The sequence below is a fragment of the Carcharhinus amblyrhynchos genome, chromosome 29, assembly GCF_965287045.1.
Source record: "Carcharhinus amblyrhynchos chromosome 29, sCarAmb.v2.hapA, whole genome shotgun sequence".
NCBI classification, from domain to species: Eukaryota; Metazoa; Chordata; class Chondrichthyes; order Carcharhiniformes; family Carcharhinidae; genus Carcharhinus; species Carcharhinus amblyrhynchos.
In genome coordinates this window covers 28,615,937-28,641,521 of record NC_137352.1, presented here as the reverse complement: position 1 = coordinate 28,641,521, position 25,585 = coordinate 28,615,937, and the positions used below count along the sequence as shown (strand labels likewise).

Genomic DNA, 25,585 nt, shown 5'->3' with positions numbered 1-25,585 from the left:
TGAACTGCAGAATATTGGTGAGAGGTTCAGTGAGGCTGAAGATAGAATCCCAAATGTTGAAAATGCTATTTCTTTGAAGTTCAGTTGCAATCCTGAGAGAATGAGGTGAATGGTGTCAGCTCTCCTGATGGATCTGGAAAACCAGTCCCAGAGGAAGTTTATCCCTGTGATTGGTTTTCTAGAAGGAGCTGAGGGTAGGTTCCTAGTTAAACATCTTGAAAGCTGGCTGTCATTTTTTAACTCTGACATGAAGGCAGGGGGATGAAACTTGAAAGGGCTTATCATATCCTTGGTTGTCCCTGAGCCTTGATGTCTTCAGTCTATTATCATGTATTTCCACAGCTTCAGTGACTGACAGAGCATTTTGGAAGCCACCAATTGTGGTGGGACTTGGAGTGAAAGTCTCATTCCTCCAGGACTTTGGGTGGCAATGCAGACAAGTGCAGAGGTTTTGGTGAGGTTAGAAAACTTGTGGAGGCTTTTGGAATATGGTAGGGACTCATCTATTAGTGTTGTGGGGTGGGAGGGAGTTTGCCATTGTCCAATGAAAACCTTGCAGGAATACAATAAACTGTCACTGTTATTCTATTTGCTTGGTTGTGCACCCCTGAGCCAATTCATAGACTCATAGAAATCCTACTGTGCAGAAAGAGGCCATTTGGCCCATTGAGTCTACACCAACCACAATCCCACCCAGGCCCTACCCCCCCATATCCCTTCAAATTTACCTGCCAATCCCTCTAACCTACACATCTCAGGACTAAACAGGCAATTTTTAGCATGGTCAATCAAGCTAACCTGCACATCTTTGGACAGTGGGAGGAAACCAGAGCACCTGGAGGAAACCCACACAGACATGAGGACATTGTGCAAACTCCACACAGACAGTGACCCAAGCTGGGAATTGAACCCAGGTCCCTGAAGCTGTGAAGCAGCAGTACTAATCACTGTGCTACCATGCCACCCAAATTGTGGCTGCATTCTGTTATCCTGATACCCTGAGATTTCTGCATCCTCTGATATATCCTTTTATTACTTGCATGATGGTGGATACAATGCATAGTTTGAACATGTTGGTATTGTTCTGTGTCTCTTCTACGTGTACTGGTTTGGAAATGAACTTTGAGAATTTATTATTTGCAAAATATGAAAAAAAGCTTCAGTAAAATACATGTTTAATTATCAGAGAATCATAGAATCCCTATAGTGCAGAAGAAGGCCATCCAGTTCATCAAGCATACACTGACCAAAATCCCACCCAGGCCCTATTCCAGTAACCCCACACATTTATCCTGCTAATCCCCTTGACACTAGGGTCAATTTGGCATGACCAATCCACAACCTGCACATCTTTGGACTGCGGGAGGAAACTGGAGCACCCAGAGGAAACCTACAGACACGAGTATGCAGAATCCAAGGCCAGAATCGAACCCTGGTCCCTGGAGCTGAGTCAGCAGTGCTAACTGCTGTGCCACCATGCCACCCATTAATATTAAAAGTGCTGGATTTTCATATCAGACGCACACACAGTCCCACACGTCCGCTCTCTTCCACCCACATTGGCACACTCTCATCCTCTGCCCAATCCTCGCTTCTCTTATTTAATTCACCAACGACCCCAAACATGGCCATAGTGCTGCTAACTTGAAATTCCATCAAATAAACCCATAAGGAAAACTGGCTCCTCACTCCTCATGTTGCCATTCTGAACATCAAAAAACTTCATTTTCCTTGCTTGCCATTTTCACTTCATCACCAAAAAGATATGTGGTGACTTTAGAGCACAAACAAGGTAGTCTAATGCATTATTTGAAAGAAGGAATTATTTGATAGAAATGAATAAAGTAGCTTAACAGCAGAAAGTCAGCAGAACAGTGATAACTACAAAAGCAGGAGCTCTAGTAAAATAGGTATTACTTACTGAGGTCCATCAAAACTTGCACAAGCTTAGAATCCTCAACAGATAATAATGGCAAATCAATTATATAGGAGAAGGGTTTATAAGGACTCTTTGTACTCAGAATGACATTCTGTAACTCATCATCCTGACTCAAACATCTCGCTATTCCTCCACTGTCAGTGAGGCCAAATCATGGAACTCCATCCCTAACAGCACTGTGGCTGTACCTACACCAACGAGATTGTGGCGATTCAAGAAGGCAGCTCACCACCATCTTCTCAAGGGCAATTAGGGATGGGCAATAAATGCTGGCCAGCCAGAGACCAAGAATGAATTTTTAAAAATGTATTGACTTGTAAAAGGCCTGGAAACAGAGAAAAAAAAACCTTTGGCTAATTTTGGTTAGAGTCATAGAAATGATGAATGAAGCCTGAGAATGTTCTCTGACTGTGATCAAGCAACCCTCCCCGATGATTGGATGGCACATGCCCCAGTGAATGACCTATCTGCATCACTCACGGGAACTTACCCAGTGAATGTTTTCCTGCACTCTGAGTGATACTGGGGATTTATTGTAAAATAAAGAATTATCTCCAACCATCTGAATTGTTCATAAGATACTGAAATGACTGAAACCAGTTCATTTCTTCAGTGGGTAAAAGCCTTTTGCCTACCCCAAGCCCTGACCTGAATCTCACCCATATCTCAATATGCTGCAGGTGAGAACATGGCTGAAATACTCTGACCCCTCTCTCCGCAGGATCTTCCAGTCCCACCAAAGTGAATGGATGTCTGAATGGCTCACCCTTAAGCCTGATCCCACCCCCAAGGCTGTGGGACTGGAATATTCCATCCTTTGTGCCTACACTTCTAGTTGAGGGACTGATAAGAGAAGTAAGAAAGAAGCAGAAGTAAATGCGAGGCAATTAGTCGGTGCTTCAAAGCAGAGGAATTGGCTTTCCTGTGAGTGGGAAGTTTCTGGAGGAAAAAAACAATCTTCAAAAATATGCGCCAGTCAGAAAACAGAATGGTTTCAAATAAGGTGACAGGTTGACAAACTAAAATTTTTAAACCCCTTCCATTGTTCCTGGAACTTGGTACAGAAAGTATTCTTTATGCTTCAGAAGTTCACATCAATGGTTTTGTTAGCACTGTTGCTTCACAGCTCCAGGGTTCCGGGTTCGATTCCCAGCTTAAGTCACTGTCTGTGTGGAGTTTGCACATTCTCCCTGTGTCTGCATGGGTTTCCTCTGGGTGCTCTGATTTCCTCCCAGAGTCCAAAGGTGTGTGGGTTAGGCACATTGGCCATACTAAATTGCCCCTTAGTGTCCTGGGATGTATAGGTTAGAGAGTTTAGCAGGGTAAATGTGTAGGGTTATGGGGATGGAGCCTGGGTGGGATTGTCGGTACAGACTTGATGGGCTGAATGGTCTCCTTCTGCACCGTAGAGATTCTATGATTTTGAGTGTGAAGATGCTGGACTCTTCACCAGTGTTTTGTTGAAGATCTACTTCGCAACACAACAGAAATTTACAATTAGCAGACGGAGAAACATTTCCTTTTGCTACCTGACAGTTCTGCGCTTCCTGACCTTGTGTCGGTTTGGTTCAGTTGGTAGCCCTCTGGCTTATAAGTGGTAAATTCTTGCCACAATCCAAGACTTGCACACGATTTACACTCGCATGAAGGCAAAATACTGGATGTTGGAACCTGAAACAAAAACAGAAAACGCTGAAGAAATTCAGCAGCTCTGACAACATCAGTGGAAAGAGCTTGTTTCGAGTCAGGATGACCTTTTGTCAAATTTACACTTTCATTTTTTTTTTTGCTGCAAAACCTTGGCCTTAGTTTTAACCCACACTGCCAAGCAAAAAACAGCTGACTGAATTTTACCTCTCCGTCCCCCGCAGTGTTCCATCACTGCCTGCCCACTCACATCCGATCTGTCTGCAACTTTACACAGGTGTGAAGTGGGGAGGATGAAGTTCGGGGGGGTGGGGGAGGGGGCGGGAGACGCATGGTTGGGATTGTAGTCAGTGCCGCCTCGATGGGCCAAATGGCGCCTCTCTGCACTGTAGGGCTCCTATGATTCTATGACTAACAATCCACTCACCCTGGAATCCTGTATGCATCCTGCCCCAAGTTAAAATCGACTTCATCTTTTGGATGAATGACTAAATCAAGGAGCTTTCTGCCTTTCCAGGTGGGTAAAATTTAAAGAGCAGGAGAGTTTTCCTAATGCCCATTTCTCAGTCAGTTCCACTGGCCGTTTATGCTATTTCTGAGCCCCTTGCTGTTACAAAATTGGCTGCCAAGTTTCACCACAAAACAACTGTATTGCACATGTCATAAATAACTCATTTGACCATGAAATGCTTCAGAGCGTCGTAGAGATATAAAAGTTGATCTTTAAGTAGCCATTGCATGCTCAATACTTTCAGTCTGACTAGTTTGAGGGGATTTAAAGTTAATGGGGGTGATTCTCCCATCCCGACGCGCTAACGTTTTTGCAACCGCTTTGAAAACCGGCTGGACCAGCAGGTAAGTCACTTTAATCGTAACGTTATTTGAATGTCATCATCAGGCCTGGAACTGAAGTCTCGGGGCCTGATAGCATCTCCCACCACATCAGTACAATTTCACTCCGGCAGGATTCAGACTAGCTCCCCACTATCAGGGAACTAGCTGGAAATCCTGCTGGAGTGAAGGGGCAATTGGGGGCCCCAGGGGGTCAGGCAGTGGGGGTGATGCCCCCTGGGCATGGGCACCCTGGCAGTACCAGCCTGTGCTCCTGGCACTGCCCAAGGGGCAAAGTGCTCATGCGCAAGATGCACCCAGGCACTGCCCAAAGGACATCAGGCTGTGCCAAGGGAGTGGGGCCTAAGAGGTGTAGCTTAGGGGTGATCGGTGAGGCTGGGGCATCTGCTGCCACTCTGCCATTGGGAATGTTTGGGGCTGGAGGGAGGCCAGCGATTGGGGTGGGCTGGGGGGAGGGGTGATCTGCCGGGGTGGGGGGGATTGTCATAGCTTGAGGGGGGGGGTAACTGGAGATCAGGGAGATCTGGGATGGGACAGTGGTGGGGGGGGGGGGAGGTTTGGGGCTGGCCCAGGGATGCTCATATTGGACTGTGATCCCCTGATTGGGCCATGGGGGAAGGGTTGGAGGGGCAGGGTGTCCACACTGCCCAGCAAACTGCAGGCTGACAGTTTGGGGCCACTGCTAATGCACAGAGTCCCAGAACTGTCAGGATCTGATGTGAAAAGGCCCTGCTCCCACCCCCCCCCCCAGCTTTTAATATTCACGATTGTGACCTCTGCATTGCACAGAGTGGGAGATACGAGTCTGAACTCTCACTGAAAAAAACAATCATGATTTACACCAGTTTTCCTGCAAATTCAGCACTTAGAACTTTTTTGGGAGAATCGCTCCCAATTAGTCTCTTGCTTTTTTTTGAATGTCAGCACAGAATAATCATCAGTAGTTTGTCAGCCCAGCTTCCCAGCTGAGTTTGGTGAGATCCTACATCCCAACCCCAAACGATCAAGTTCCACTGATAGCCTTTTACAATCCAAATTTGCAAAGTTAATCCTCAGGATTTACCTCACTTTCATTGCCTTGGTGTTCTGCCCTACAGTCCGTGACATCTCACCTCAATAATAGCTTTCGCTTTGATTTGATTTATTATTGTCACGTGTATTAGAATAGAGTGGAAGTTTCCTGAGTGCTACACAGACAGATGGAATAAAATAGAATCCCTACAGTGCAGGAAGAGGTCATTCAGACCATCGAGCCTGCACCGACAACAAACCCACCCAGACCCTCTCCCGTGACCGCACATATTTACCTTGCTAATCCCTCCCACATGAAGGGGCAATTTAGCATGGCCAATCAACCTAACCCACACGTCTTTGGATTGTCGGAGGAAACCGGAGCACCCAGAGGAAACCCATGTAGACACAGGGAGAGTGTACAAACTCTACACAGTCACCTGAGGCAGGAATTAAACCTAGGTCCCTGACACTGAGGGGGTTCAATTCCAGTTACTAGTAGCACTAACTACTGTGCTGCCCCCAACATGCCATTCATAAAATACAAAGGGAGAGAGAGAGTTCAAAATGTATTGTCACAGCTAGGGTGTAGAATAACAACACAACATTGTTTAGACAGTTTAAAGGAGTTGAGTTTTAAGAGTATAGAATGTGAGAATTTGAAGGTATGCTGGGGACAGCTTGCAAGAAGCCACCTCCCTCCAGTGCCATCTTTTCTTTAAAAGAATGGCATTTCCAGTTTTCAAACTTCCTCACCCAAATAAAGCAGCTGGGTGCTGAGGGGTGCACTTTCTCCTTAAAGGGAAGGGAGTGATGCAAGTCTAATAGAAGCACTGCTGCATTTATCAGGTAAAGTGACAGTACAGCAAGGGCTGTCATTGCAATGAGGCTTTTATTCCCAGCTAATTAGTACCCCACTTAAACTGGATTCACATACACCCAATAATTACAACAAAGACTTCAGCTAATTGAACTTAAACAAAGACATTGATCAAGAATTGACTGACTAAAACAAGCTTTAAAAAAAATACAGATTTGGGTTTCAATTAACGTTTGTCCTTTTGCTTTGATGCTCCTCTGCTCCGTTCAATGCCGGGTACAGACAAATGAAAAACATATCCACTTGTGATCTGAAAAGTACAACAGAAGAATGATGAATAATGCATGGAAGCTAGCAACTGTTTCCAATAAGAAGGAATAAATCAGTTCAAATTGAATCTATTCTGTCAAGTTCAGTAGGGGGCGGGGGGTATTATATACATATAGCAAAAATGAGATCCCCCCTCTGTGGGAGACTTCCTCGTCACAGTTCCTTGGGGGGAGTGGGGGAGGGGGTCCAGTGTAAATGATCAGTGTTTAATTTTACTTGGGGCGTCAGAGGGCAGACTGACTGAGAGTCTTGGTGTGTGTGTAGGTTTGGTGCAGTCAAGCGGCGGGGAGGTGTTGCCTAGTCTACAGCAGGTGATTAAACCATGCTGTGCTGTGTGCGTAGGAATAAGCAGGTAAAACGTTTGGTTCAGCTTCTTCTATTGTTTTGTCAAACACTGTGCTCTGAAAGGACAGAGCTCAATGAAGTGAATGCAATTTCTGGATCTGTAGCTTGATGAATTCACTCTTAAAGGAGACTTGCATGCAACCCTTTGTCTTCAATGAAGATGATGGGAGTGGGTGTCCAGTTTTGTTTTCTTATTTGTTAGAGATGTATCTCCTGGATACAGCTGTTGTCTTTTATTCTCTCGTACAATCTGTGCAGTCACTGGGACATGAACAGTCAGACCTAGTGCTTCGTGCAAATGGTCTCTGGAGATCTGAGTACATTTCACAATTGGTGGGAAATAATAAGCTTGAGATGAAAGGGCAGCGTACAGCGAGCAGATCTTACATTCTCCTTCTCAAAGTGTCACGCATGACAATGTCACAGAGTATTTTTAAAACTATATATGGAGGAATGGCAATGAAAGGAGAAATTGTGGTTTTGATTCTGACTGCTTCTCAGTCCTTTATGAGACCATAGAAAACTTTCTCCCCAACATGAAGCTCTGTCACATTATCGAAAGAAGTAGAGGAATTGGTTTGCACAATGTTAAAATTGCTTTGTGATAATATTAAGTAATTAATACCAGTAATTCATTTCAGCGATTTATGCTGTTGAACTAGATTAGTTCCAGATTTGTGTTCCTGTTGGGAGTAACTTTAGTCCTTAGTTTACAGCCAGGTTTCAGGACAGTCAACCCTCTTCCTGCAACTCCGACCTCTTCCTTTGAGTATTCTAGATGTACTTTTGGGACCTAACTAAATGTTACTGAAGCAGTGCCTGAGATGAGTGCCGATAACTCCCAGCTGGAAGTGTCAAACTATCCCATTGAGCACAAGAAGTCCTGCCTAGTATTTACATATCTTTGTTTTGTTCTGCACTTCTATATGTCTCCTTCCTTGGGACCTCCTCATGCCATAGAACTCTTCATGTGGCAGAAGATCAGCTCTCCTACTGTTAGTTCTTTGTCATCTTTGCTGTATTATACTTGTGTGTTTGGAATATACTTCAACAAAAGTGGCTTGTGTTTAGAATCTCTACAGTGAAGAAGGAGGCCATTCAGCCCATTGAATCTGAAAGAGCAACTTACCCAAGCACCCCTGCTCCCCCTTCCTATCCTGTCGCCCTATGTATTTACCATGGCCACTTAAGGTATACATTTTTGAACACTAAGGGAAAATTTAGCATGGTCAACCCACTTAACCTACATATCTTTAGACTCTGGGAAGAAACCAGAGCACCTGGAGGAATCCCATGCAGACACAGGAAGAATGTGCAGACTCCACATGGACGGTCACCCAAGCTGTAATTGAACCAGGTCCCTGGCTCTGTGAGGCAGCAATGCTAACCACTGTGCTGTACAATAGCTTTAATATATAAATCATACATCAATAGGTGCTTCACAAAGGCACAGAGAATAAACAAAAATGGAACCATAGAAAGGGATATCAGGAGAGGTGATCAAAAGTTTGGCCAAAATGATGGGTTTCATAGATAATTGAAGCATTTAGAAGTGGAATTTCAGATCATGGTGCTGAAGGCACAGCCATCAAAGTGGAGTTAAGGGAATTGAATGAGTTGTCAGAGGAAAGCAGTTCTCGGTGAGAAATATGGTTCTGGAGATGGTAATAGAGGCAGGGAAAGGGAATGCCCATGGAGTGAGTTAAATACAAGGATTAAAAACATTACATTTGAGGCATTGTGGGACTGAGAGCCTTTGTAGGTCAGCAATGAGAGGGATGATGGACAAACAGCACATTGGTAATAGCTACAGGCTATAAAGATTTCCGTTAGTTTAACTTTATGGAAGCTGGAAGCTGAGAAAAGGATTAGGAGAGCATTGGAACTGGAGAACCTGGAAGTGACAAAAGGGTTCTGCACTGGATGGGCTGAGATCATGGGAGAATCAGACCACGGGAGAATTGAAGTGAGTAGTATGGATGTGTTAAGGAGAAGTTAGACAAACATACGGGGGAGCAGGAAGAGGAGGGGTATGGTGATAGATTTTAGATGAGGAGGGTTAAAAGACGGCTCGAGTCCAGATTGCATGGACGGATTGAACAAAATAACTTGTCTCTGTGCCATTTACCCAATGTGCTAGTGTAATTCTCTGTTAAATACAAGTTGTTTATATTGTCATTTTACGGAGGTGGAAGCAGGCAGTGTTTTTAATGGAGAGGATTTGGGTTGTAAACTTAGATCAGGGCCAAACAGAATAATAAATATTACAAATAGTCTGGATCAACCTGAGACAAAGGCCAGAGAGAAGAATAGAATCAATGCCAACAGTACAGAGTTTGTGGTGGGACTTGTCCCTCCCACCCTCTAACTCCACCCCTGCCCTAGTGGCAGTGGAGGTGTCCCGCTATGGGCTGGCAAGGGTAAATTATCCCTCGCTGTCAATGGGACTTCCCCTTATTGGCACACTTCATCACTGGGGATCCTGTGGGAGCGGCTCGCCATCGGCCAGACTGGACAATCCTGCCAGCAGAAACAACTGGAGTATCGTGCCCAATGGCTTCCAGTCCTACCAACGTTCAACCAAAGCCAACACTGACATCAGCTAAGCAGCACAGCATGGAGGATTTGAGGGAGGTGCTGGAGATGAAGAGCTGTATTTTATCAGTGGATCAACTTCCAGTTACAAAATGTACATGAATGGTGTTGCTAAGGGATATCATGTAAACGTGGAAGAGGACAAATCCAAAGAAAGATCTTTCACAGCTCTGGAGGTAATTGTGTGAGACGGAAGGAGAAACTATTGGTGGAAATGCTGTGAAGACAGATCAATAGATAAGGGAAGAAGCAAGTATTGAGCTGGACAATGGAGAGAATGTTCTGGAGGAGGATTGACATCAGTCACAGAGGGATAGGAGGGATCATCCATCAACCCAGATATCACAAAGGATCTCACCTTTAATTTTAATTAGAACGGTTTCAATTCTATAGCAGGGGTGAGGATGGCGGTGAGGAAACTGATTTGCGAGATTGAGAAAGTTAGCTGAGCATGGATTTAAGAGGTGAAACACATTCAAAGACTTGAGAGGAAAGGGACATTAGAGATGAGGTTGTATTTTGCGAGGCACAGAGGCTGAAGAAGTCAAAGACTCCTTGCAATGATCAACCAAATAGGCAAGTGCCAACCAAAATTAGCAGAGACTGATGAGTCCTTGAGGCAGCTTTTGAGACAGCCGAAAGTATACCAGTGAAATGCTTTTGAAGCACTAAACAAGTTTGAGTCTCTTCTAAAATCTTACCAGTGCTAAGTCCAGGAAGAGAGTGGGGTCCAAGAACAACAGGAGGAAGGCACAATCTATGGGTAAACACCACAATCTAGATCATCCAGGATTGAGACTTGACTGGGATATCGTAAGGAGAAATCGTAGCTCCTTAATACTCTTGGAGAGAAAGCCAATAGATACTTGCGTTTAGTACTAAGAATCTAATGATGAAGAAGAAAGAGAATACAAATCTCTACAGCCATCCAGAACAGCAACACTCAATGATAGAAAGGAGAAAATGGAATATCCTCAACCTCAAAGGGAGAGTAGAATGAAATTGGAGATTGGTCAAGGCACCTAATGAGATCTGAGACATTGGTGGGAGATATAAAAGGATGTCAGATTTTGTTTTGAGGAGGGAGTTTATGAATCCGGAAAGTCAGTTGGTGAAGGATAGAACTGGAGCCAATCTTTACACATTCTATATATTTAGTTACAGAAATTACACATTACAACCATACACCTCCTACCCCAATCAAAGCTTTAGTCTGTATCTCTAAACTGCAGCATCTTCAAGTAAATGCCCAGTTAATATTCACTACCTGCATACAATTTAAACACAATTAACATACAATTCACCAGGAGTGATGAAAATAGTTCTGAAAGAGGGGAAGCATTTACAATGTCAACTTGCTTGGAGGTCAAGAAAGACATCTGAGTAATCAATATTTTATTGTTGTATTGTCTGGGTTGAGACAGATGTTGGCGATTGTCTCTCTAACTATGTTGCTCGAGTCCATCATTTCGTAAAGCCATTATGCTTTATCTGCAGCAAGTATTTACACATTTGGGCCTCCACACAAGGTCATAGGTTCTCGTCCTTCAAGGTCTCTCTTATTTTTCAGGCACATGATCTGATATCATTTTTGCATCAGCATCACATATGCCTCCATTAGTCCTTTACTCTACACCTCCCACCAGATTTTTAATCCCCATCATACTTGCATCCTTCTACATCTCCAGCCAATGTCTCAGATCTCCTGGGTACCTTGACCAATCTCCTCAATTTCATTCTAATCTCTCTTTGAGGTCGAGGATATTCCATATTCTTCTTTCTATCATTGAGTGTTCCTCTTCAGGTTGGCTGTAGAGCTTGTATTCTCTTTCTTCTTCATCATTAGGTTCTGAGTAGTATCCATTTTTCTCTCCTAGGGTATTAAAGAGCTATGATTTCTCCTTACAATACGCTAGTCAATCTCAATCCTAGAAGATCTAGATTGTGATGTTTTTCCACTGATTATGCTTTCCTCCTGTTTGGTTTTGGACTCCACTTTCTCCCTGTATTTCAGCGCTGATAAAATTTCAGAAGAGACTCAAAGTTGTTTAGTTTTTTCAAAACTATTTTCCTGGTATACTTTCAGCTGTCTCAAAAGTTGCTTCAAAGACTCATCAGCCTCTGCTAAATGTGGTTGATCATTGCAAGGAGTCTTTGAAACTCTTCTGAGTCTTTCAAATGTTCCTACGTTCTAGAATTCTCTGATTACTTCCTTATTTTATGGATCAGTTGATTCTATTACATGACCTAGAAACATGATCATTGGTTTGGCAAACTCACACTTTTCATTCAATGTTAGGCCTGCATCCTCTTAGACTCTCAATACTGTTCTGATTTTGTGATTATGATCTTCTTTTGTGGAGCCCTGTATAAATAAAAGTTTATTTATTAGTCACCAGTCAGACTTACATTAACACTGCAATGAAGTTGCAGTGAAATTCACCTAGTCGCTGCAGTCCAGTGCCTGTTCGGGTTAATGCACCTAACCAGCACATCTTTCAAAATGACGGAGGAAACCCGTGCAGACGCGGGCAGGATGTGCAAACTCCACCCAGACAGTGACCCAATCTGGGAATCTAACCCGATTCCCCAGTGCTGTGAAGCAGCAGTGCATATGGCATATTACTCCTTCGAAGCCTCTGAGTCTTTGTTCTCTGGAGAATTTCTGGAGCAGTCGCTTTTACTAAGCCATAATCAAGTAGCTTTACAAATGTGGTTGACAATCTGGATATTTTTGTCTGAATTCAACTGCCAAAATTTACTGCTTGCATCCAATTTGTTAATTAGAGCGCTCTTAGCTAACTTGGCAATTCTCTTATACTGAGGCCATTGGGTGGATTTCACGTTCCACTGATTTTGTTCAGTTGAGCGAAATCCACATGGATTCTAACAGTCATTCGGCTTTGGGACTCTAACCATGTCTGAACACCATTAGAGGGCCAAGTCATTGAAAGAGTTTAAGACAGAGATAGATAGGTTCTTGATAGGTAAAGGCATTGAGGCTTAGAGGCGAAGAAGTGGGAGAATGGAATTGAAAAACTTACCAGCCATGATTGAGTCTGCTTCATCATTCAGTGGGCTGAGTGGCCTAATTCTGCTCCTATATCTTATGGTCTTATTTCGTTGACAAGGCAACAGTTGCTGCATCTTTTCAATTTCACCCTTTTACTCCAAGTGTAGATAAGGGACCTTCCTTGAGACAAATTGATTTAGTGATTGTTGTGATATGGTTTTCAGTCTTTAACTTCCCTTGTTCTGTATACGATTTTGGAAATACATTTTGAAATGTGCTGCTGCAGTTCTCAGCATCAACTTAATTTGCTTTACAGATTAACTTAGACGTGCCTTAGCAGAAAACACTCTCGATGATGTGGAGAGGTTCAAGGATTTTTCGATCTTTATGAGCGAGATTTTCCAGTCACCCCCCCCCCCCCCCACCTCCGTGGCATGACTTTTGGTGATGGAGGCAGCTTGCCTTTGGCTGCCAGCATCATTTTCATGTCCTGCCAATGTCTCCGCTGTTTTGTGTGGGTGTGCCATTGGGGAATGGCCAATGGGGTCATTCTTGGCAGGTCCAGAAGATCCCACTGGTGGGAAGGGCTGGAAAATCCTGTCCTGTATTTCAGCTTTGTCATGAGTTGGTCTTTGATTTTTAATGTTTTCCCACAACAAACTTGTGATTTGTTAGGTGAGGGTTGCAATGTAGCCCGTTTTGAGCCATTTGACTTCATCTGATAAAACAAAAACCCATGCTCCTGTGTCTCATTTTAAATTCGGTAGGGTCTCCATCCATTTTGGGTTTAATTCTCCAGTATAAGTTTTCAGTATAATTTACCTTCATCAGGAGGATTAAAGCCTTGGTCTGTGATTCTTCCACTTGTATGTGGCTCTGTTTTATCATTTTCTCCCTCTTTTTACAGGTTGTCTATGTTTTTGAGTCTTATTGTCTTATTTTTATTGTCTTATTTTATTGTCAATGTCTTATTTTTCCATAGTTATGTCACCTTGCCCTCTTTTGCTGGTCATTCTTTTGTTTGTGCAGTTCGTTCCCACCACCCTGAAGACATTTCAAAATGGCAGTTGCCACACATTTCCCCATTTTGGTGCATTAAGGTTTTGCTGCACCTTCTGCTTTATGGCTTTAAAAACTGAATGGAGCCATTCAATCTTCGCCATAAGACCTCTCCTTCCCTGGGAACAAATGCCCAATTTTGTTTCCTGAGTTTCATTTGCCTCGCAATGTGCACTGTTTTTACAGGTGTTAAATCTTCTCTTGTCCATAAGAACATAAGAAATAGGAGCAGGAGTAGGCCGTCTAGCCCCTTGAACCTGCCCCGCCATTCAATAAGATCATGGCTGATCTGATCGTGGTTCAGTTCCACTTACCCACCTGCTCCCCATAACACTTAATTCCCTTATTGGTCATAAATCTATCTACCTGTGACTTAAACAAGTGATCTGATAATTTTTCATTGAGGATTCTGTGTCACGAGCAAGCTCACCAATTAAGATTCTGTGATCACAGCTCCCTGCCAGGGATACGGAGATCACTGATGAATGAATCCTTGCTTTCACCAGATCTTTGCTTTCTGTTATAAATTGTAGCTGACTCTACTCCTGAATTCTGATGGACGCTCAAGAGTCAAAAGCTTGTAGGACTTCATCATTAGAAGTTGAATGTCATCATCCCCTTGCTATTGCCACACCAGCAATAGGTCCTACTGCACTTAGTGTACTGATGAGGTCATTTTGGTTTTTTTGTGTGTAATCCTGAAGCATTTCTGTACACTGAATGTTTTTCTTCCGTTATCACAGTTTTGCATTTATTGTGAGCCTTCTGAACTCTGATATAGTTCAGAGAGTTATTAGTTTGTCTCTTAGTCACAAGTAGGATTACATTAACTCTGCAATGAAGTTACTGTGAAAATGCCCTAACTGCCGCACACTGGCAGCTGTTTGGGTACACTGAAGGAGAATTGAGCATGGCCAGTTCACCTAACCAATACGTCTTTTAGATTGTGGGAACAAACTGGAGCAACCAGAGGAACCCACGCAGTCACAGGGAGAACGTGCAGACTCCGCACAGACAGCAAACTAAACTGGGAATCAAACCTGGGTCCTTGGAGCTGTGAGGCAGCAGTGCTAACCACTGCGCCACCATACTGCGCAGTTGGAGTGTGGATTTCCTGCTTCTATATTGTTGCTTGTTGTTTGGGTCTGTGCTCACTGCAATCTGGCCTCCAGGTGTGTGCGCCACTTGCATCTGTTGCCTCCGTGACATTCCAACACCTTGGTGATACTTTATTTTTTCATTCCTTTAAGGATCTCTATTCTTTTTGTATCTTATTTTTAAAGTCTACTGGGTCTTGTACTGAGTGCCACCATGTTTTGTTGTGTGGTGTAGGTCTGCACAGGAGATTTGGGGATCTTCGATTCTCTTACATTTGCTGCTCAAGTCCATAGTCTCTTAAACCTGAGGTTGGAGCTTCCCTTCCTCCAGATCTTATTTATTTTTTATTCTATAATTTGATATCATGTATGTTTCTGATAACTCTTTCCAAGTATTTTAATGGGAAAGGAATCATGGTAAGTCAGTGTCAATGATCAGATGACTTCAGAGAGGTCATGAGGGAATATGAGAGAAAGACAAGATTGAGAAACCATTCGCCAATACAGAGGATGCACTCCCAAACTTGGCATGGAAACTGCCATTGTCTTTGCAAGCATAGTTTAATAATTTGACATGTTAACTTCCACAAATGACAAAATAGACGTGCTTTGATGTTACTGGAGCAGATTTCACCAGGTTGATTGGCTACAGGCCACACTTCATGGGATAGCACCAGTTTTGTTTTTAACTTTCTTTAGTATCATAAGTTGGTTTACGTTAACATTGCAATGAAGTTATTGTGAAAATCCTCTAGCTGCCACATTCTGGTGTCTGTTTGGTTACACTGAGGGGGAATTTAGCATGGCCAACGCACCTAAACTGCACATCTTTGGACTGTGGGAGGAAACCCATGCAAACACAGCGAGAACATACAGACCCCACACAGTCACCTGAGACTGGAATTGAACCAGGTCCCTGTGGGGCAGCAGTGTAACCACTGTGCAACTGGCTTTGATCCATTTGTATTGATGGATGGAAGTTGATTGCCTGAGAATTCTTTTACCATGTGGACAATATGCAAGACTCCACACAGCAGCTTGAGCTCAGCATTTTATTAAGCATAATATCTTTTATAGCGTAATGTCAGTATTAAATGACCTTTTTGTCAGTGCATTATAACTATCCAGGTAGTTTTTATCCCCTCAGTCAACTTATCTTACAAACCTTAAAAAAGAAAACAAATGAACTATTTTTGATGGGTGCTAATTCTCCAGTTAGAGTAACAGGAATAACCAAGAGATCGACTAGCAAACTGATACACATTTCTGGTAAGCAAGATACCATATCAGGAATACCCAATCATGATGTTTACACTTCGACGTTTGGTTTGAGATTCAATCTTTTGTTCCTTGCCTGAGATTATCTGTGCAGAGGGAAGGGTTTAACACCGGGACCACTTGATACAACAACTGATGAAACAGGAACTGGGATTCTTCTACCTTGTCGGGTTGGGATTCTCTGGTTCCGCTGCTAAGAATGGAGGGTTGGCTGAGCACTACATGCTCCATTCCCGCTGGCAGTCACAGCAAGGCGCACGGGATTGGAGAATTCCGGCCTATGATGCGATGTTACATGAGTAAGAGACTGAGATCGTGCAATCTCATGTGGAGTACTGGATGTAGATCTGTAAATTAACAAGAATCATCTTTACGGATAATAATCTGTGGTTGTGTTCTTGGGGGAACCCTAAAGAAACTCCATCTAGACCCCAAACTGATGATGAAGCAATCTGCTGTAACTATGTTTTAAATGAATGAAGCTGACTGTACTGAATAAAGTGTCATTTGGATTTGAGAAATGGGTCCAAGTCTGATGATGGCTCTATTCTCCCTCCACAGAGGCTGTCAGACCGGCTGAGATTTTCTAGCACTTTCTGTTTTTGTTTCAGGTACCAGCATCTGTAGTATTTTGCTTTTACCCAAGTCTGAGTTGGGGTCAAATGTACAAAATGCTTTCTGAATTTGAGATGATTTCTGGACGTAATTAGCAGTACTTCACACTGGTAAAATCTACATACACATTAGGCTGGATTCTCCGACTTGGGTTGCAGCTGGGATTCACCAGTCCCGCTGCAGTGAACCGAGATTTGGCTGAGCATCAAAATCTCGGTTCTCACTGGCTACGAAGGTGGACTGTGAATGGTGGGAATTCTCCAATGTCATATATCCTGCCACTGCTGCCAGCGAGAATGGAGAATTAGGCACTCAGCCAAACCTCCCTTCATTGCAGCGGGACTGGAGAATCCCAAGCACGGATGAATTTAGAGAGTGCCTCTGTTTTCACAGGCAGGGAAACGTGCATTAAATGCAGTTATTTGCGATAAACAAGTGCTGAACGCATTTTAAGTAACCAATAAAACTATGTTTTATGTCTTACAGCTTTTTAGCATGAATATATCTTTCCATTGCCTATCAGTAACAAATTGCAGTATTGCATTTTGGAGGAAAATTATTGTCCTTTCCCTTTATGACAGCACTTCAAAAAACGCTTCTTTGGCTGTACGTTTGGCAAGGCTGAAGTTGTGAAATGCTCGTTTATAAATAGAAATTCTTTCTTTCTTGCAAGTTTTAGCTCAGAGGATTTTTAAACCACGGCAAAATATTTTTCTCCCCACTAAACATGGATGATTTGATTTGGACTGCAGAGATTAAAATCAAAACCCTGCCCATATTCCAACGTTCAACCTGATGGAAACAGGCCAAAGATTTGTCAGCTCTTTGGCACCCAGCCTTATTCTTTCCATACGCTAAGCTTTTTAACTTTGTGATTAAAATAACAATGCTCAAAATATTAAGAAGGACACAACTAGAAGGGAGGTCTTATGGTGCAGTGGTTAGTGCTCCTACCTCTGAGCCAGAAGCTCCAGATTCAAGTCCCACCCTGGGCTTGATGGTCGAGAAAGGCACATTCATAATGTGGTCAAAACAGGTTGAACATCAAGCTCCAAGTATGCCACTGGCTGGTGCTAAGAGTGGGAGAGACTCCTGGTTGTGGACTGGCTCCCCTCAAGCTCTAAGTCTCTGCTAACAGACCAGCAACCTGTTCCAGGAATAACTAGCAATGGAAATGGGTGAAAATCTGCCTTAGTGCACCACTAGGTGCAGAAGGGAATTGGAATGGAATTAACAAGAAAGCAACTTTCAAAAAAAAAATACAAAACTATGAATCACATACTCCAGTGATGGTGGGAGAGGATTATCATTAATGTTGAACTGTTGCCATGGAGTTTATAGCACTGAGGAGTTGATTTTAGCCCATCGATGCTGGATTTTCACTAGAGTTAACTTTTCCTTTGGAATTCCACTTGTTTCTGATGGGGGTGATGGGCATTTTAGCTGAAGCTATCTATCCTGGACAAGACTGATGAATTTGCCTGAGGAAGGAAAAAAATTAACCCAATCAGTTCTGCTTCAAAGAAGTGTGCATTGAATGATTCACTGGTCTGGTAGTGCTGACCCTGCCTCTCTATCTGACAGATTGCACTTGTTGGCAATGAGGAAGAGGGGGGGGATGATGCACGTCAGGGTGGGCCAATGGTACTTCTGCCATTTTCCCACCTTGTACTAATATGCAAAGAAATGGAAGAGCTGGTTACAGAAAATAGCAGGCCTTACTACTTGTCACTTTTTATAAAATGACCCCCCCCCCCACTCCCCTGACCCTCTGAATACTCAACTAGCCGCCCACGCCACCCCCCCCCAATCATTCACACTGACCCCCCAACTCCTCCACCCTACTTCACAGACCCTCTGACTACACAATTAACCCTCCCAGTCACTCATACTGACTCCCTGATTTCTCACCCTCCCCCACCCATCCAACGATTATCCCCACCACCCGACTACCCACTGACTGCCCCTCCACTCAAACTGACCAGCCATCACCACTCGACTTTGCTCTTAGCCTCCAATTCATTCCCGATCCAACCTCACCAACCTACCGCACTCCACCCTTATTCACCCCTTGCCCACTGTACTCGCCGAACCACCCTATCCCCTTACCAACTTAACTTCTCTCTGTAGCTTTTTGAAGAAGCTTTGGGACAGTCAGACTCTCGTGTATCAGATTAGGGCAGCTGGTGTCATTTTAATGATGAGGGGTGGAATTGCCTCTGCTGCTTCCCTCTGAGCTTTCCTGAACTGGCTGAGTGCTGCAGGATCCTTCAGCGCTGTGAGGCCTCTTGGCTAAGATAGTGTGCTCGACGAAGCCCAGGATGAGGGGGCAATGTCTCAACCTGTCAGCCTGGATCTTGTTTTGTCCCTTGCACGAGGACCACGAATTGGATTCAATTTGAATTGGGTTTTTTGGTTGGAATAAAAGTTCTGAAGGATACAAAAAATAGACTTGGAAGAAGGCTGGTACGTTTTGTTTCCCTGATCAGGGTTGAGAATGAGGTTCTGATCCTGAAAGATTCAGGCCACTATATAGGTCAAACTCAAATACAGACTGAAGCAATTCATCCCAGAAGGAAGAAACAACCCGGATCAGTATCCCTATTTCCCTGCTTTGCCGGTGTCCCATTTTAAAGGGGGGACAGCATGGTGGCACAGTGGTTAACCCTGCTGCCTCTCAGCACCATGCACCTGGGTTCAGTCCCAGTTTCAGGGAACTGTCTGTGTGGAGTTTGCATGTTCCCCCCGTGTTTGTGTGGTTTTTCGTTGGGGTGCTCCGGTTTCCTCCCTTACTCCAAAATGGAGTTTGATTGGCCATGCTAAATTGCCCCTGAGTGGTCAGGGGGATTAGGAGGGTAAATATGTGGGGTTATGGGGGTAGGACAGGACTGGGTGGGATTGTTGTTGGTGCAGACTCGATGAGTCAAATGGCTTCCTTCTGCACTGTAGTTTCAATGATTCTAAAACCAGTTCAGATCAGTTTTCTTATTTCCCTGTTTTACTGGTTTTTTTCCTTCTAGAATTATTGCGAGTGCTTGGAGCCAGTGCATTCTCTTTAAATTCCCAAGGGTCCCTTACACCATCAAGTCTTCTCTGTCAGGAAGCTGTGGTGGTTTTCAAGAACATGCTGCTTGCTGCTCCCTCTTGCAGCCTCAGATATTAGCTTCTCTTTGTATCCCCTCAAAACGGGGAACCGTCCATGGTTAAGACAAACTGACAGGAAAGGAACATGACGGAGGTACAACAAAAGATGCTCCTGTTAAAACCTGAACATTTATGTATGGGCATGAACTCCTGGCACTGTCGCATAAACTCCTGGCACCGTCCTCTTTGTGCCAATGCTGAACTTGCACTGGCACAAGGAAGGCTTTCAACTGGTGCCAAGAGTTGCAAAGAAAGCATGAAGCATTTACACAGTTCTATTTTTGATGCAATTTGATTATAAAGCAGATATATGTGAATATATGAGGGTGGAACTCCCCCCTCTGCAATGTGTTTTCCGGTGGTGGAAACGGTTCATAATTAGCTGCTGCCGGGGTCTCCTGGTCCGATCGATGTCTACGGCATTCTGCGTGGCTCAATATTGTACCATCAGGAAATGCACAGTCGGGTTTGCCTTCAGCAGGACTGGAAGATTCTGCCAGTGGGAAAGGCTGGAAAACCCCACCCATAGTGTGGAACTTTGTCCACTGTTTAACTGATTTTTCACTGGCATCCTATCTTTTGTGTCCCTTTTATTATGTGATCTTACAGTCATACAATGACATTAGATAACACGTGTACGCATTGGAACATCACGGTCCTTAGTGTCACCAAACTGTTATTCTCTGGTTACCGTTTTATCAGAAAAGTAGAGTAGCAGCAAGAACACCTTTAAACCCTGGGATGAGAAGAGATATATCTCAGGTAAAATGGAACCAATGACTAACAGGAAAAATGGCAGTGGAACCGCGGATGACCTTTTAAGGAGGAGATTTTTTCATTTAAAAGTTAGGCCTATGAGTAGGGAATTTAAGTCCAGGACTCTTTGGATGATGAGGGAAATAGAACCACGGAATCCTATAGTGCAGAAAGAAGCCATTCGATCAATTGAACCTGCACCGACTCTCCGATAGAGCATTCTACCCAGGCCCATCACAGCCCGCTTTATCCTCATAACCCTACACATCTACCATGGCTAATCCCCCAACCTAAAATTATCATTTCATAGAGTCCCTACAATACAGAAGGATATCATTATTCCAGCAAGTCTGCATTGTGAACAATCCCACCTAGGCCCTATCTCTGTAACCCCATGTGTCCCGCTGACACCACGGGGCAATTTAGCATGGCCAATCAACCTACCCTGCACATTTCTGGATTGTGGGAAGAAACCAGAGGAAACCCACACAAACATGGGAAGAACATGCAAACTCCACACAGGCCATCGCCCAAGGTTGGGATTGAACCCAGGCCCCTGGCTCTGTGAGGCAGCAGTGCTAATCACTGTGCCACCATTCCAAGTACAATGCAGAGAATATAATGAAATGAAAAGAGGGTGTGTGATGCATGTCAGGTAAATTCTTCAAATGAGAATCAGGCCAAATACAAAAGGTTGGGAGGGTAAGTGAAGAGGAGAATAAGACAGGTAAAGAGAGATGATGAGAATTGCAGCCAACATAAAAAGGAACCCAGAAATCTTTCACTGGCGTGCAGATAATAAGGGGCTGGGTGGATGCTATTAAGGAGAAAGAGGATGATATATTCTGAGAAGCACAGGGCAAGGCTAGGATAATTAAAGTGTACTTTGTATCATTGCATCCATTACTCAAAGAGTGGATACTGACAAAATACTGGTAAAAATGGGGGAAAGAAGAGATGGTGGGTACGGTTTCATGGTCTCACTTGAGAACAACATTGATTTCCATTGTCGGACTCTGGCCTGCTCCGATTCCCTGGCGGGTGAAGTGGTACAATGTTGCTGGTGAATGGGTGGGGTGAGAATTAACAAACAGGATATACTGGAAATGGTGGCAATACTTCGAGTGGGTAAGTCATCTGGTCCATATGGCTTGCATCCCAGGATTCTAAGGGAAATTTGGGTGGAGATAATAGATCATAGCACATCATTCCATCAGTCATTCCTAGTTATAGGGAGGTGCCAGAGGTTTGGAAAGGGGCAAATGTGACACCTTTATTAATGAAAGGTCGTGAGAACATCCCTAGCCACTACAGGCCAGTCAGAATGGCATGAGTGATGGACTTATGGTGAAAAACGGAGCGCTGCAGTGCAGGGGCCCCGGTCAATGATGGGGGTCCCATTCTGAGAGATGGCAGCGGGTGCACCTAATATCCCTGAATATGCTGTTAGGCAATTTTGAATTACTTGAGCCTATCAGTAGGCAATGTAGGTCAACACCTGGCTCTGAGGTGGAGTCCCCTTAGAGCAGGAGGACGCCGTCCCAAATGTTGAGAGGTAGCAGCGACTCAAAAGCAGTTTGAACATGTCTTCTGATGATTGGCCTGAAGTTTCTGGACTTGAGAGTGAGGACTGAACAGCAACTGAACTGGCAAGGATGAGGCTATTGACCAAGGATGAGAGCAGAGGCCAGATAAAACCAGCAGTAGCAGCCAGGAGCGCACACGGTCATTGAGGCTGGAAGCCTGGCCACCCGAGTGACAGGCGAGTATTTGGGGGGGGGAGGGAGGATTGAGGCCCAGGTAAGCACTGATGAAGTTTTTGGGGAGCAGTGGGGTGGTGACTCTGGGAAGCGCTAACTTACCTTCACAATGAAACTGGATTGCCTTTCCTGGTCTTAACCCTCCAAAAATGACAATATTTGATTGGATGGCATTTGTATTAAAAATCTACTGATGACCATGAAATCATAAAAACCTACCTGGTTCACTCATGTCCTTTAGGGAAAGAAATCTGCTGTTCTTACCTGGTCTGCCCTACATGCGACTTCAGAGCCTCAGCAATGTGCTTGGCTCTCAAATGCCCCCTGAAATGGAAGGCAGTTAGGGAAGAGCAATAAAAAAATGGGTGACACGTTGGCACTGCTGCTCACAGCTCCAAGGACCTGGGTTCAATTCCAGCCTTGAGAGACTGTCTGTGTAGAGTGTGCTTGTTCTTCCCTTATCTGCATGCATTTCCTCTGGGTGCTCCGGTTTCCTCTGAATCCAAAGATGTACAGGTTAGGTGGACTGGCCATGCTAAATTGCCCCTTAGGCCAGGATTTTGCTGCCTCGCTTGTCTCGAAACCATAAAATTCCACCTGAGGTCAACAGCCCTTTTCATGGTCCAGCTCTCACCCGCTCCGATTCCAGTGGTGGGATGCCGGTCTGGCCTTGGTGTCCCAAGTTTGTAGGTTAGATGTAACAATATATTGAGTATGTTCAATATGTTGCAAAACTGGTGTTGTTGAACCTCATAAATTATTTACTGAACTGCATACTGTGAGAGTAAATGAAGGAGCCTCTTTGTCAGTTTTTGTAAAGTGAGGAGTTCTGTTGATATCATTGTTCTGATTTTGCAACGTTCCCTCAAAAGGATGTCACCAGGAGTGTTTGTGAGCAATCGCGGCCACAATCTCATGAATATAAAGGAATTACCTTAAATGAATTTTTTGTCTCCGATAGAAATATTTGATGAACATTTCACTGATGTGGAAGGGTGGAGAGCTGTGTGTCAAATCTTTAGAGATGACATGACCTGTAAATGTGACAATGATATGATTTAAATGTGATTTGTGGTGGCTGTATACTTCTAAACAAATGAGGAGAAAGGATAATGAACTCAATCCCCTTTAACAGCAAATCTGGCTGTCATTCTGTGCATGGAGGCAGTTTTCTATCGGAACACATTTTACAGTGTAGTTTTAAATACTGGATGGTCTATTATGACAGTGTTTGTGAATATTTCTCAAGGTGAGATGGGGTATTTTGGCTCTGCTAGTCTTTAAGTTTATTTATTAATGTCACCAGTCGGCTTATGTTAACACTGCAATGAAGTTACTGTGAAAATCCCCTAGCTGCCACTCTCTGGTGCCTGTTCAGGTACACTGAGGGAGAATTTAGCATGAGCAATGCACCTAACCAGTACATCTTTCGGAATGTGGGAGGAAACCGGAGCACCTGGAGGAAATGCATGGAGGTAATGGGAGAAAGTGTAGAGTCCACACAGACAGTGACCCAAGGCTGGAATTGAACCCAGGTCCCTGACATGGTGAGGCAGCAGTGCTCACCACTGTGCCATCCACTCTGTGTAATGACATGCATTATTTAGTTATATCTAATCAAGGTCAAACATGTAACCTAGCTGTCTGCTTTTGTTATCACCTTTTGAAAGGTTGGTGTAGACTCAATGGGCCAAATAGCCTCCTTCTGCACTGTGGAAATCCTCTGGTCTGCAAGCTTTTACAGCCAATTATCATTACATCAGTTTACGTTCCTTGTTGGCTGATAATTCTGTTTCAACATGATTGCAGCAGACAGTATCAAAGGAATCAGATCAAAGGAAGAGGCCAAATACAATGTTTATAAGGAAGCTGGAATAATGTGCTGTTTGAAGCAGGGATGATTGTAGCTCTGCAATTGTCTATTCAGGTCCTGCATGCTGTCAGACATTGCTGAACCCCTTTTACTTCCTCGGCGATATCACTCAATGTTCAAGCAAAAATACTTTTTACAAAACAATGTAGAAATCTTGAAAGAAGTGTTACATTTGATCATAATTCTTTGCGATTCCTGTCTTTAAATTTGCCAAGATTAGAGATCACCCGTTAAAGTAGCAAACTACTGGAGTCACAGAATTTGCTAAAGTTTGGACAAGATCTGAAAAATTTCTTCCTGTCTTAAATAGGAAATAGGGTGTCCTTGCTTTGGAGGGAATACAGAAAAGGTTTACCTGGCTGATTCCTGGGATGGCAGGTCTGTCATATGAGGAGAGACTAAGTCATTTAGGATTATCTTCACTGGAGTTTAGAAGAGTGAGAGGGGATCTCATAGCAACATCTAAAATTTTAATAGGGTTAGACAAGGTAGATTCAGAAAGAATGTTCTCAATGGTGGGGGGAGTCCAGAACTAGGAGTTATATTTTGAGGATAAAAGGTAAATCTTTTAGAACTGAGGTGAGGAGAAATTTCGTCATCCAGAAGATGGTGAATGTTGTGGAATTCATTACCACAGAATGTAGCTGAAGCCAAAATGTTGTGCTCAAAAAAGACAGTAGGACTAGGGGGCACAGCCTCAAGATAAAGGGGGGGGGGGGGTGGTTTAGAACGGAGTTGAGGAGCAACTTCTTCACTCAAAGGGTGGTGAATCTCTGGAATTCTCTGCCCTTTGAAGTGGTGGAGGCTGCCTCGCTAAATATTTTTAAGACGCGGGTTGATGGGTTTTTGATAAGAGAGGGGATTAAGGGTTATGGGGAGAGGGCGGGAAGGTGGAACTGAGCCACGACAGATCAGCCATGATCTTATTGAATGGCGGGGCAGGCTCGAAGGGCTAGATGGCCTACTCCTGCTCCTATTTCTTATGTTCTTATGTTCTTATGTGATTTCAAGAAGAAATTAGGTATAGCTCTTGGGGCTAAAGGGTTCAAGAGAGACGGGGAGAAGGGGCGATCGGATATTAAATTTGATGATCAGCTATGATCAAAATGAGTGGCAGAACGGGCTCAAGGTCCAAAAGGCCTACTCCTGCTTCTAATTTCTAGATAAGCATTTAAGGTGTTATTAAAGATACATAAAGTTATTTTATACTTTGCTTTATTTGTGAATCTGACTAGATATGAATGTAGTTCCCAGGAGGCTATTTTAACAGATGGTTGCAGTGCTAAATCAAACTGGACCTTCAATACCAGTCACTGTCCTACTTCTGTGCCCCCACCATGATGCTACAGTATCTGAACTGAAAAATGAATTTTTACCATGAATGTATTGAACAATATTTTTAAAAATATTCAACCAGCACATTAATCCAGCTTCCTTTATAAACTTTGTAC

The 25,585-nt window shown here is 43.7% G+C and overlaps 1 protein-coding gene across 1 annotated transcript in view; it reads left to right on the top strand.

Moving 5' to 3' along the window:
• The first annotated feature begins 6,884 nt into the window (after positions 1-6,884).
• The window catches only part of LOC145359866 (neuromodulin-like), a 170,813-nt gene continuing 152,112 nt past the window's right edge, over positions 6,885-25,585 (top strand). The window contains exon 1 of the mRNA XM_080214690.1: positions 6,885-6,951. Coding sequence (XP_080070816.1) covers positions 6,922-6,951 — 30 coding nt within the window. The 5' untranslated portion in view covers positions 6,885-6,921. The remainder of the gene's footprint in view (positions 6,952-25,585) is intronic.